General features: G+C 35.1%; 2 protein-coding genes across 7 annotated transcripts in view; one reads left to right on the top strand and one right to left on the bottom strand.

Annotated features, from left to right (window-relative positions):
• LOC127072757 (WD repeat-containing protein 47) overlaps nucleotides 1–9,323 on the top strand; it is a 46,965-nt gene extending 37,642 nt beyond the window's left edge. For 5 of the 6 annotated variants that reach the window (XM_051013441.1, XM_051013442.1, XM_051013435.1 and 2 more), the window contains exons 7-11: nucleotides 4,812–5,008; nucleotides 6,390–6,559; nucleotides 6,658–6,965; nucleotides 7,425–7,665; nucleotides 8,109–9,323. In XM_051013441.1, the coding sequence (XP_050869398.1) occupies nucleotides 4,812–5,008; nucleotides 6,390–6,559; nucleotides 6,658–6,965; nucleotides 7,425–7,665; nucleotides 8,109–8,254 (1,062 nt within the window). In that variant the 3' untranslated portion in view covers nucleotides 8,255–9,323. The remainder of the gene's footprint in view (nucleotides 1–4,811; nucleotides 5,009–6,389; nucleotides 6,560–6,657; nucleotides 6,966–7,424; nucleotides 7,666–8,108) is intronic. The other variant, XM_051013436.1, reaches the window with a different exon arrangement.
• Nucleotides 9,324–12,250: 2,927 nt separating this feature from the next.
• Nucleotides 12,251–13,125, bottom strand: part of LOC127072762 (early growth response protein 1) — a 217,822-nt gene continuing 216,947 nt past the window's right edge. Inside the window, exon 3 of the transcript XR_007785585.1 lies at nucleotides 12,251–12,692. The gene's annotated coding sequence lies outside the window, so the exon portion shown is untranslated. The remainder of the gene's footprint in view (nucleotides 12,693–13,125) is intronic.

Here is a 13,125-nt window from a genome sequence, read left to right as displayed (position 1 = left end):
TTTTGTAAAAGCAAGTAGTCTGACTAATTATGCACGCGTGTTATATCCGACATTATTATTCATAAATCTAAGGAAGTAAAAAAGTAGAAAGAAAAAGAGAAAGAAAAAGAAAGAGAATGAAAGAAAATTGTTCGAGAGGTATACCTATAAATAGTAAATAAAAATAATACTAATGTAAAATTTAGGTATCTATGGAGAAGTCACGTATTTTAAAATCTAAAATAGGTAATCGCTTTTGCAGAACGCCTGAGCCCATTAAAAGGAGCAATGAATCGTCGCGTCTCTAATACGATGTAAAAATCGAACGATTATTGTACCTCCGCGAATGGTATTTAACGAGGAGGGATAATTTCATGAGAAATCGCGCGAAGAAAGTGTTCCCGATAGCTGGTTTCGAGTTAATCAAGCGTTGCCACTGTTCTACGAGGATAATTTCATTGGACAAAATAATCGAGTATACGATTGACGTCGGCAGATTGGATCGAAATCATTTTCCATCGTTATATGTCTATGCAAGTTTAGATTTTTGTGTTTTTTTTTTTTCTTTTTTCTTTTTTTTCCTAAGTACCTACGTCACTTTTCACATAGTTTATATCGAGAAGTCACGTTGTTTCATCTTTTTCAATTAATTTCATAAGATTTCTCGAAGGCAGAACGATAATGGCCCATGGCAATTTCGAGTGATTTAAAAAAATCGACTTCTATCGGTCGAACAAATCTTTCCCGTTCGAAATAACAAGATTTTTGAGATAATAAATTTTTCGGTCGTTAAGTCGACTCGTTGATTACTTATCGGACAATTTCATCGATTTTAATTACGAACGAAGCGAGAAATCAACGATAGATATAATAAGGCTTCTTGATTTTCGATCTTTATCTGTTACAATTTTGTACGATGAGTTCTTTTCGATTTCGTTAGATATCTATTTCAATTATCACAAATTAAGGTATATCTTTAACGCCTGTTTCCGGAGGTAAGAAGAAAGCTCGTATAAAAGATTCGTATAAAAGATACGATCGTTGTTGAGATGAGAATGCTTTCGAAAGACATGATTTATTTCGTGAAAGCGAACGTACGGATTAGTTTCGTCGTTTCAAATGACGTAATTATTCAAACTAACAAAAATCGAGCTTGTTTTCGTGCTGAAATATTTCAGTTTCGAGGAAAAAGAAAATAATTCGTAATAAGATCCCACCTAGAAATTTTTTTCTCTCTTTCTTTTTTTTTCAATTAACACCAAATGAAAGCAAATTAACAAACGTTGTAATCGTTCTTCGTATAATTAAAACTTATGACGTGTTCGTAGCTCTTCGACGTAGAAAGTTTCGAGAGATCTCCCTTTTATTAACCTTCTCCTTCTCTCTCTCTCTCTCTCTCTCTCTCTCTCTCTCTCTGTCTCTCTCTTCCTTTTACTCGAAACGAAATCTCTTGCTCGTCTCCTCTCTCTCTCTCTCTCTCTCTCTCTATCTCTCTAATAACGACGATGTTATCCTTTGAACTATTACGCGTCCATTCGTGTGGCTATCAGTTGAAATGCCTCTTGTCCTGGAAAAAAAGTCCATAGAGAACGTATCGAGCACCGTCAGGAAAATTATAGTCTTATCTCGATTGAATGAGAAATGATCGGAAGGCAAACGCGCGCGCGCGTGTGTATGAGAACGCATATGTGTTAGCACGGGCGGTCTCTTACGAAATTCTCTCTCGTCGACGGAAACGTACGTTCGATTGTGATTAATTAAACGGCAGCTGTAGTTTCATAATAGAATTTATAGTTTAATCGAAGTATCCTCTTTTATCAAATCGACGAAAGAGAATTGAGAGAATCTGATGTTTGAAGAAATCTCGAAAAATCGGATTAAACCTTCCTAACATTTCTTTCTTTTTTTCTTTCTTTTTTTCCTTTCTTCCTTTTTTGTTTCTTTTTTTCTTTTTCTCTTTCTTTCTTTCTTTACCTATTTCTCTTTATCTTTTTCTTTCTTCTCGTACAAACGATTTACATCAAATCTTGGGTGTTATACGCACACTTTGATTCAAGCATTTGGCATCTGTTGGAACGAGTCGAACGTCGAAAAAGTATGCCGTGGCCTAGATATGTATAATCCGAATGATTTCACCGGACTTTACTCTTCTCGAGTACGTACTCTGATCGAGACGAACGAAAGCTTTTCAGATAATAGTATTCCATTTGTTTTGCGTGAAAGATTTCATTAGGCCTTCGGCAGTCTTTCATTCGGATTTCTATCGAAGTTTGACGGCATCTTTAGCCGTCTGAAAGATTTCTAAACTCGTTCTAAATTATTGAAAATGAATAATAGCAACAACAATAATAATAATAAATAATAATCAATAAATAATAATAATAATAATAATAATAATAAAAAGAGAGCAATCTATCACAAATTCGTTCGACGATAAAGGAGTGAAATTAAAGCTGATAACGAAGTTAATCGAAAGTGCTCGTCCACTAGCAACTCGTTCGTGTGCTAATGGATGCTGTGTCGAGAAAGTTTAATTCAGAAAGAGATGTATATTTCAAAAGATAAAATGAAAAGAACGGAATAGTTTATAATTTATCGGATTTAAACGATGTAACCGGCGGAAAGTAAAATGCCGTCGCTGTGTATCTGCAATTAGGTCAAGGTTTCTTTATTAGTTGTTTTTCATCGAGCCACGCGTCGTTGAATCCGTCTTTGAAACTGGCTAAGTTCGACTTAAGAGATTCGTTGAAACCTTCGAGACATCCGGTTGATAAATGCAGAAGAGAGGACATATATTCATGATATATGACACGCCTTCTTTTTCCTTTTTCCTTTTTCCATAATCGTCATGGAGAAAGGAGTAACTATAGTTTCTAAAATCGTTCGTAAAAAGTTATTAATCGTAAAATTCCAATGATAGAATATCGATAAAATCGAATTTATTAAAATACATTTTCAATGACAATAAATACAGCTGACAATAGCCTTCGAACTGCTTTCTAAAAAAAGTTGAAGTAATTAAGTCGAAAGAATTAACGAAGAAGTTATCTTTATATAAAAAAAAAAAAAAAGACAAAGATGGTAATGATGATGATCACGATAGTGATGAAGATTTTATTCGCAAGGAAGCATCGTCGTTCCTTTCTTCGTAAAATTTATATTACGATCCTTTCCGATTCATTAAATCGTATCCGAAGAAAGTTTGATGGTCGATCCATGGGAGGAATTTTCCCGGAACTTCGATCGATTTTTTTACGACCTCGTTCTCACTCGTAAAGCACGCAACGATGAGATTCTCTTAAAGAAACGATCGATTCCTATAAGGAATAAATGTGAAATGGAAAATAAGATCCTTCTCTTATTTTCCATTTCACGGTAAGATAACTTCAGCACATATAAAAGTCAAACTGTTCGTACCATCTTAGCAACGTCGAACGATCGTCGAAGACGTTATCGTTGAAATTTGAAGAAAGTGAACATTTTATCTACAGTAATCGTTATCGTTCGTTCCTGTTTGATTTCGCAATTAAATTAGTCGTGAAATGATCGTCAACGAAACAATCGAAAATCTCGTTCGATTAATTTTTAAATCAGGGAACTCGTAAATGGTCATCGATTATTGATTTAGACTTTAACGATCAAGCGATATGCCATGGATTATTCATGACACGCGACTCGGAAAGGCGGAATACAACGTCCGTGACTAAGCAACGTTCGTAAATGCTTCTTACTTGCTCAAGTCGCTCCGCACATGTCCTGTCCTAGATCTTGGTACACTTTTCTAGCATTCCTCGAAAGACGGATCCGGTCAAATCAAAACAGAATTTTATATATACCTTTATTATCCGTCTTTTCATAACTTTGGATACACCTGTTTCTTTCTTGCGTTTCCTCACAAGAAACCACAGATTTCACGCTTCCTTTTACCGTCAATTCTTTCGCAAGGAAAATGATTCATTGCATTCAAGAATTTAGTGATTGTAACAATGATTCTGTCTAAAACTACATATATTACGTAGATATGCGCGATTGTAAATGTTTCTCAATCATTTCAATCAATACCTTTTTAATCGATTTTCAAGCCACGTTATCCAATCGACATTTCTCTTCGACCCTTGCAATATCATAGCAATCATCGTATACGTCGTCCAGATGTACACTAAAACTTTCTTTGAATAAATTATGTAAGAAAACTGCTGGGTGACCATTGGGGTAACATACATATGTAAGTACGTTTCGTACGTATAGCTATTAATCGTATTCGATTACGTCACAAGGATGTTCAAATCTCCATGACGATGGACATACATATTCGTATTTATTATTATTATTGTTATTTAAAAAGACAGAACGAAGAAGACGATAGCGATCGTTAGAACATAAATATCAAAATAAGGAATTACCTGCCAAGACTAACGCTACGTTTCGATTGCAAATGAAGTTCTCACGTGAAATTGCAACGTCTCGTTTTTGCACCGTTAGACGTACGACTCCGTGAAAACGAATTCGAGCACGATCTCGTATTGCTCGGTCTCCCGTACCAAACAACAGCGTAGCCGCTCATTTGCTTTGCTAATTTGTCCATCAAGATAATCGACGAAGTCGGGAAGCTGAAAGTAAAAGCGTGGCGAAGTGCACGCCGTTGTGCAAGAAGATATATAAGCAAAATGAATTTACGCTTTATGATTGCTACTATAAAAAATAAGAAAAAGAAGAAAAGAAAGAAGAAAATCTATCTAAATCGTCGTAACCTTAAACGAATATCGTTGCGATTAATATCAATTATTATTTATTAATATTCGAGTTACGTGAGATTTGTCCTTTTCTTGCAGCAAGAGCCAAGACCAGATCTCGACGTTAGCAATGGAAGCAGCAACGGTGGTAGGCCGAGATTTGTTCCAGTCACAGCTTTGGAAGATGTACAAGCAGTTCGTTGTGCCGAATTTCACCCTCACGGTAAACTATATGCCGTGGGATCGAACTCGAAAACGGTCCGAATATGCGCCTATCCTAAACTGCACGACGTTAGGTAAGAAACGTTTCTGTCGACCTTCCTTCAATTACCTTTCGATCGTCAAATCGATAAAAAATTTTTCATTTTTCTTTTCTTTATCTTTTTCTTTTCTTTTTTTTTCCCCTTTCAATTTTTCATCTCAAAGTCGACGTAAAATGTCATTTCCATCCGATTTCCTTGATGTTAAAACATTTTTACACGGGATATCAGCGATCTTTATCGAATTATCAAACTGGCAACGTAAACTCGATTCGTATTCGAAAATAGATACTAATAAATTTCGATATATTACGGACCGGTTTAGTCATTTAGAAAAAAAAAAAAAGAAAAAAAAAGGAGTAAGCTAGATCTCGTTCGATCGCTGCTTTTAACGTCAACGATCGACTTCATTTTTATTATTTAAAATATGTACATAAGATTATCGTATCGGAGATGAATTTTGTCTTAAATTTACAAAGTTTCTTGATTGAAATATTTTCTTTGCTTCCGTAAGTCGCTCGCTTACATCGAGTTTGTGTTCATTTCAAAGGCAACGCTTCTGATACATGGAATGGCAAGCTCGTGTAGAAAGCGGAAATTTATATATAGATAGTTTATGGTGTGCGCGATAGGTAGGTAGGTAGGTAGGTAGGTAGGTAGCTAGCTAGGTAGATAGGTACGCTATGCAAGCTGTTTCGCGCCGGACGAGCGAGAAATCGTAAATTACAAGTGTGACTTAATCGAATCGCGGAAATAAAAGTAGACGATATCTCTTCGACATGCGAGAAAATACAGGATTTCCGCGAGAAATCGATGGGTTTGACGGACGCGTCATTTCGCATAAGAGGAAGTCGATATTTAACTCTTACGAAATTACAAAGTTAGTTGCATCTTCTACGCGTTCGACCTCGAAAATATCAATTATCATCGATTACGATGTAACTATAAAATATCGGATCAAAAACGTTATCTTGATGTTTTACTCTTCTTGGTGACTTTCTTTCAATTCTTTTCGTATAAAACTCAGTCGAGTTGAAACATAAAGAGATGAAAATTAGCACCGTGAAAGTGGCAAGATAAAATTAATGTCGTCCTTACTTTTCTTCTTTCCCTTTTCCTTTTTGATCGTTAACACCATCAAAACATTATTCGCTCCCACGCTCGAATATACACACGTACGTAAGTACATACTCCTACGTTCCGTTTAATAGACTGACGTTTTAAATGAGGGCTGGGAACGAAGACGAACGCGTTGATGAAAGAAAGTGATGATCTCTGAGAACGTCGAGGATTTTCTTTCTCGCGACTTTGACGGGTTTTATCTGAGAGAAATTGTATATTTCAACGCTAAATATTTTATTATTAATTATTCCGATATTAATGTTAAGAAGAAATCTATAATTAATTCCGTTACTAGGGAGGATCATCAAACTTATCAACCTACCGTTCTCTCAAAAAGAACGAAGCATCATAAGGGCTCGATATATTGTCTCGCTTGGACACCGGATGGTCAGCTAATGGCAACCGGAAGTAATGACAAGACGGTCAAACTTATGCGTTTCAATGCAGACACCTCGAGTCTTGAAGGTAAATATTGTCCTTCTTGATATAAGAAAATATTCCTTGATCGTCGGTTCAAAATATGCGATGATATAAATCTGAATAAATATTTTATAATTACATAGGTCAAGAAGTAGAATTGACGATGCACGATGCTACGGTTCGTGATTTATGCTTTTTGGAGGATACGTCGAATAAATCCAGCCTCCTGATCAGTGGAGGTGCTGGAGATTGTAAGATCTACGTTACCGATTGCACAACCGGTACACCTTTCCAAGCTCTCAGCGGTCATAGTGGTCACATTTTGACCCTCTACAACTGGGGAGGCGCCATGTTCGTCAGTGGATCGCAAGATAAAACGGTCAGGTTCTGGGACCTTAGAACACGAGGCTGCGTTAATATGGTCACACCTGCGACGGTACCTGGTAGCAGGGTAAGTCTAGTTTAACGTTGTCGTCGTCACGTTTATCTCTCTTCTCCTTTCACCTGCGTACTGTATCTCTTCAACTTCTCTACTTTTACCTCGTCGATAGAGTAGATCTCATATTCCACCGCACAAGGTATTTATTAACTATTGACGACGTTTCAACATCGAAATTGATCAATTTATTTCGATCAATTTATGTATTTCACACGTTCGTCAAATATAAACTCAAAGGCGCTAAGCATGACATCTTTTCATTATTTTCGTTTTATTCAGTTTTTAGTTTTACGTCCGATAAAAGTTCGATCTACGTTTTTTAAATCGCACAGCATCTCATCCACAATCTCACTCTATCTTTTCCTTACATACATACGTACAAACACATACACATACACACACAGGATCGAATATTTATCGGACGTCTCCGGCATTTATATAAAAGATTATCAGTATTATCTGTCTTAGTAGTATTTGATGTCGTTTCAGGTTGGCAGTCCGGTCGCTGCTCTCTGCGTCGATCCTTCAGGACGTCTTCTAGTCTCTGGACACGAAGATAGCAGTTGCGTTCTTTTCGATATTCGAGGTGGAAGAACAGTTCAATGTTTCAAACCTCATGCTGCGGATATTCGAAGCATACGTTTCTCTCCTTCCGCTTATTACCTACTTACAGGAGGATATGATAATAAGTTGGTACTTACCGATCTTCAAGGTACGTTCTGAGAAATGTGAAAATAATTTTATATTAATGCAGTTTACCTTTTATATCACATCTGGATACTATAACTTGCCGAACCGGTTAAACAAAAATCTTGCATATGATTTAAACATATTTCTAACAAAATTTCAGAATTATATAATTGAATTCTCTCTCTCTCTCTCTCTCTCTCTCTCTCTCTCTCTCTCTCTCTCTCTCTCTCTCTCTCTCTCTCTTTCTCTATCTATCTATCTATCTATCTATCTATCTATCTATCTATCTATCTATCTATCTATCTATCTATCTCTATCTCCCTCTCTTTTTTTTAAAAAAAGAGAGCGAAAGTAGAACCGCAATTATGCAATATTAAGATTTTTCTTAAACGAGACATTTTATATCGAGGAACGTTTAAGAAATGGAAATGTCAGAACGATTTGTAATCGTTAAAATTCTCGCAGGTGATCTGACGATGCCACTTCCAAGCGTAGTGGTTGCCCAGCATCAGGACAAAGTAATCTCCGGACGTTGGCATCCAACGGAGTTCTCTTTTCTTAGCACATCGGCCGACAAAACCGCGACATTGTGGGCTTTACCACCGATTTAGAAGGGGAATCAAGATGAAGAAATTCTTATCCTTCTCATACGTTATTATTTATTTATCCTTTTTGTAAGATCATTCATCGCGATCTTGAGATCGTTCGTTCTACGCCAATCACACGAGAATTCTTCTCACGAAAAATTTATTCATAATTAAAGGGAGAAAAAGAAAAGCAAAAAAAAGGAGTGCTGAAATTAAATTAAAAAAAGAAAAAAGAAAAAAAAAAGAAAAAAAGGAGAAGAAGAAAGGGATCGTAGAATGATCGACCTACGCGATAAACGAGAACGAAATCTCCCCGTGTATTTCGTGCTTCATTGTGACCAATTAAAAGTGCATTCGAGTTATAATTGCACGGGGATGATATACGATTAAATACAATATCGTTACTACACGCTTTGAGTATCTCGTTATTAAAAAGAGACAAAAGTATAAGTAAAGCGAAGTAGGAGCAGCAATGTGATCGAGGATCGATCTATCTTATTTCGACTCGAAGTTTGATTAGGATAGGAAGTCGCTAATTGCGATAGGAATTTATAAGACTGCGAAGGAGTTAATCTCGTTGTGGTATATTCAATGAGAACTTTTTATAAACGCGTTATTATCGAAGAAACGTAACGTTACGTTCTCGCACGTGGAAAAAGAAGTAGGATTTTCGAAAAGCCGAAATTGCCAGGACTTCGCGTTTGTCTCGCTCTATTCTAACTAAAAACTATCTCTCTTTTATATATGATTATGATCGCATTATCTAGTGATGTAAATACGTTAACGTAACACAACCGATTAAAAATCATTCAAGTAGACGAATACGTGCTCTTGTACAGTCTACGTATTTTAAGTTCTAATCTTTGAGTGCTCTCTTTTTGTTTTTTCTTTTCGTTTCTTTTTTTCTTTCATTGTTCATATATTTTATTTGTTTACATTCGTTATCAATAATTCGTCACACGATTTTATTTTTAACATACGAAGATAGGCGCGAACTTACTTTCCTCGTGATTAATTTTGCCTCGTTTCTACGTTAATGGTTTTCATTCATTTTCGATCAGTTATATAAATCAATCTGTTTTTTTAATCGAAATACTCTTTCTTTTATTTGTACCTTTTTTCAGATAAAATACTACTACTAATTCGCACACGATAACTATGCTCATGTATGTTCATTATCGATTTTCATCTTAACGATTTACGAATCACGCCAAATATACAAATATTAAACGTGTATATATATATATATATATATATATATATATATATATATATATATATATATATATATATATAGTATAAGTATATTTATTCGTATTAAAAAAAAAAAGAAAAAAAAAGAAATCAAACTCGCAATGTCGCTATTTATCACATTTGCAAAACGAGCGATAACAAGATAAGAATATAGAACGAGTTTTTCTCTCTGAGAACATATAGTGTGGTAGAAATCTGAAACATCGATGAGATAGACTTAAGTTGCTTTTCGCGATCGCCAAAGCTCTCGAAGTAGTAGTAGTTAAAAAGAAAAAGAAACCGAAAGAAGAGAATTTAATTTTTGTCCTTTCGTATTTTCATCTAGCGTTTCGGAATATCATCAACGTTGTATAAGAAAAAAAAAATTTTTTTTCGTTTTCTCTGTAAATACATACTTCGATTTAATGAATTCCTTATAGATTCGATCCTGTTGATTGATACTGGCAAATACAATCATTTTCGATCATCCTCTCGATTCTTCTATACTCGAAAATGAAATTAATAAGATGGAATTAAGTTTCTCTTATTTCGTGCAAACATATTCTCTATTCGCCGACGAAGAAAAAGATAGAGCTAGATATAGTATACAATGAAAATAAAGTACATGCGTGCGATAAATAAAACTTAGTATATTTAGAAAGGAATAACAAACACAAAGAAAGTTAGAATCGATAAAGTCGTGAATTCGAATTAAAATCGAAAGGACTATCTTTTGACGTACGATTCATCATCACTTACTTTTGCAAGATATTTAAGAGAACTACGCTATTATACATTGTTATTAGCGCGTATCAAAATATAAATACATACATACATACATATATATATATATATATATATATATATATATATATATATACATATATATACACACATATATAGATTTGAAAATGATTCAGATGAGTGTTCTCTGAAGTTTTCGAGATTTCATCTTCTTCGTCGAGTAGAATCGCTTACCCTCGTCCATATCATATCGATTTTCACACGAAGCATTCAAAGAAGTCATTAAAAGCTTCTTACGACTTACGTACGAAGCCCAAGGCAAATAACGATCCGCACTTGAGGATAAGATTTTATCTCCTTAATCAGTATCGATTAAAATCAATTGTGAGGATCGTCGTTTACGCGTAGCAATTTGTCGTGCCTTCTGTCGTGACTGCTTTCGGTGAATCATACTTTATTTTTGTATCTTTCGTGTCTTTGTTATCTCTTTCTATCTTTACTCTATACGATCCATTCCCGACTCCTTCACCCTCCCTCTCTCTCTTTCTCTCTTTCTCTCTCTCTCTCTCTCTCTCTCTCCATCCGAAAAAATTAACTCTTCCATTTTCGACATATTTAAAACTTATAAAATTCTTTATCCTAACTCACCTAACTCATCATTATTTGTCGTCTAGAAGGAAACATCGTCGCATTCGCACGAATACATGTAAGAAAAGAAACCTGTAAAGAAGAAGGAAACTCCATCTTATTATTATATCGTATCGATTATTACCAGATATATATAGATATATATATATATATACATATTATATATATTATATATATTAGCGTAATTTATAACTTCGTACTTTTCCTGTAGATACAAATATAACAATGTCACACGTCTAATTTAAACAATAAAAATTGCATTATTTAAATCGCTTATTGTCCGATGCCGATTACATCGTCGAAGAAAATTATCACGAAGGGAATCCTTACTATCTTAAGACCAGACATTTTCGGAAGCGTTTCGAATAACGATCGAGGTGATTAAGGTACCCTAAGAAGGAAAAGAAACGAGATTACTTTCTACGTGGAAGCAGCGGTAGAATGTAAGTAGACAATGATTCCCCTGATCCAATTTCTCTCTCTCTCTCTCTTTCTTTTTTCTCTTTCTTACCTTCTCTTCGTTCGTTCGTTCATTTTTTTGTATACTTTAAAAAATTTCCCATAATAACTGGTGATTATCTAATCTTCCACCCACGTAAAGTAAAAAGATCGGCTTAAGTTATTTTAAAGGATAAAATTCTATGAAATTGTATGGGGATAAACGAACACACTCATAAGGTCGTCCTATTTTCGAAAGAATTAATGAAAATGAAGATACAGGCGCCTGCTACGATTTTGCCCTCTCTTTATGACCCTCATTCCGAGAGCAGCAATTTTCAAAGCAAGGAGGTAGAAAGGGTTCGCATAGGTCAGGCTCTCCTTTATAGCGGATAAACGATTCGAATTACTGCGATCGAGAAATTGGAAATAGAATAACCATATTAATTTGATGTGTCCCTAATCATGCGTTTCTTTTCTTTTTTCTTTCTTTTTTTTTTATTTATTTATTTTTTTTTCTTTAATTCTTTATTCTTCAAAGTCGTTCAAATTCTTAAAGAATGTAAAGCAGTTACTGTAATCGAGTAAAACGACAAAGCCTCGACGAAACAACGTTTCGAAATATATATATATATCATAAAATAACCATCGTAACTCGACCAACTTCCTTCTTAACGCCCTCAGGGACACGTCTTTGGGTCTTTGGACCCACCCACGAAATTCCGTAACATCTGACGCGAGACCATCTGTCGATTCGACGAATTCTTTGTCTGCTCATCTCGCTCGCCTTCACCTTCGGTAGAAAAACTTTTCGAAGTATTCACCGCGGGCCAAACTATGAGCCCTAATTACACCGGAGTCCACTTGACGATCATCGAAAGAGTTCACTCCAGGCAGAGGTACCTTCTTCTTCAGCTTCTTCTTCTTCTTCTGGTTCTTCTTCTTCATCTTTATACAGAACGAACGAGCTATTCTTGCCTCCAGTTTGAATACTCTGTTATCTTCAGCTTGGAATGTCCCTGAAGGTACTTAGAGATTTTCAGTAAATTCTTTTTTCTTTCTTTTGAAATCGACCGATTAATATCATATTATGGATTTCGATAGATACCATATCTCATTTTAATGATGAGAAAGAGAAAGGGAAAAAATTGAACTCTTATTTTTTTTTCAGACTTGGATAATCATCTATTTATTCCTATTTTACAATAGATTATCGTATAAAAGTTGAAGTAGAAAATAACCGTGACCGTATAAGTACAATGATAATAATCAGATAAACGTTATTCTTAGAAAGATTTACAGTTTCTCCTACAGTTCATCCTCCTCCGAGTTAAGCAATTAAAAGAATTGAGGTCTTCGAGTTGGGTCTATGTTGCGTCCAAGATCACGAAAAAGTTATCTAGCGAAATAGAAGAAAGATGAGAACTCGGTCGATGGAGAAAGAGAAAGAGACAGAGAAAAAGAAAGAGAGAAAGAGAGAGAGAAAGAGAGAGAAAAGGAAGAGGACTCACTATGCATTAGGCTAATCACATCGTTAAATAATTCATCACGCACGAGGCATTCAAATTAATAACGTATTACGAGAATCGCCTTCAATCGAGCTCGAGCGCACGAATTGCTTTGTATACTCTATCATTTCTACAGTGATTCTCATTCTATCGTTTAGAAATCTTTATGTTTTATATATCTCTATCACGCTCTTTCTCCCTTTCTCTTTTTTATTTGAAATTTCGTAGGAAAAACGTCTTGACATTGAATATAATCGATTAATCATGAAATTTCTATACAAGGGAAGGAACATAATTTGATAGTAAAATTTATAGAAATGCGTA

The sequence above is a fragment of the Vespula vulgaris genome, chromosome 2 (genome assembly GCF_905475345.1).
Source record: "Vespula vulgaris chromosome 2, iyVesVulg1.1, whole genome shotgun sequence".
NCBI lineage: Eukaryota > Metazoa > Arthropoda > Insecta > Hymenoptera > Vespidae > Vespula > Vespula vulgaris.
This window is presented reverse-complemented; position numbering and strand designations above follow the sequence as displayed.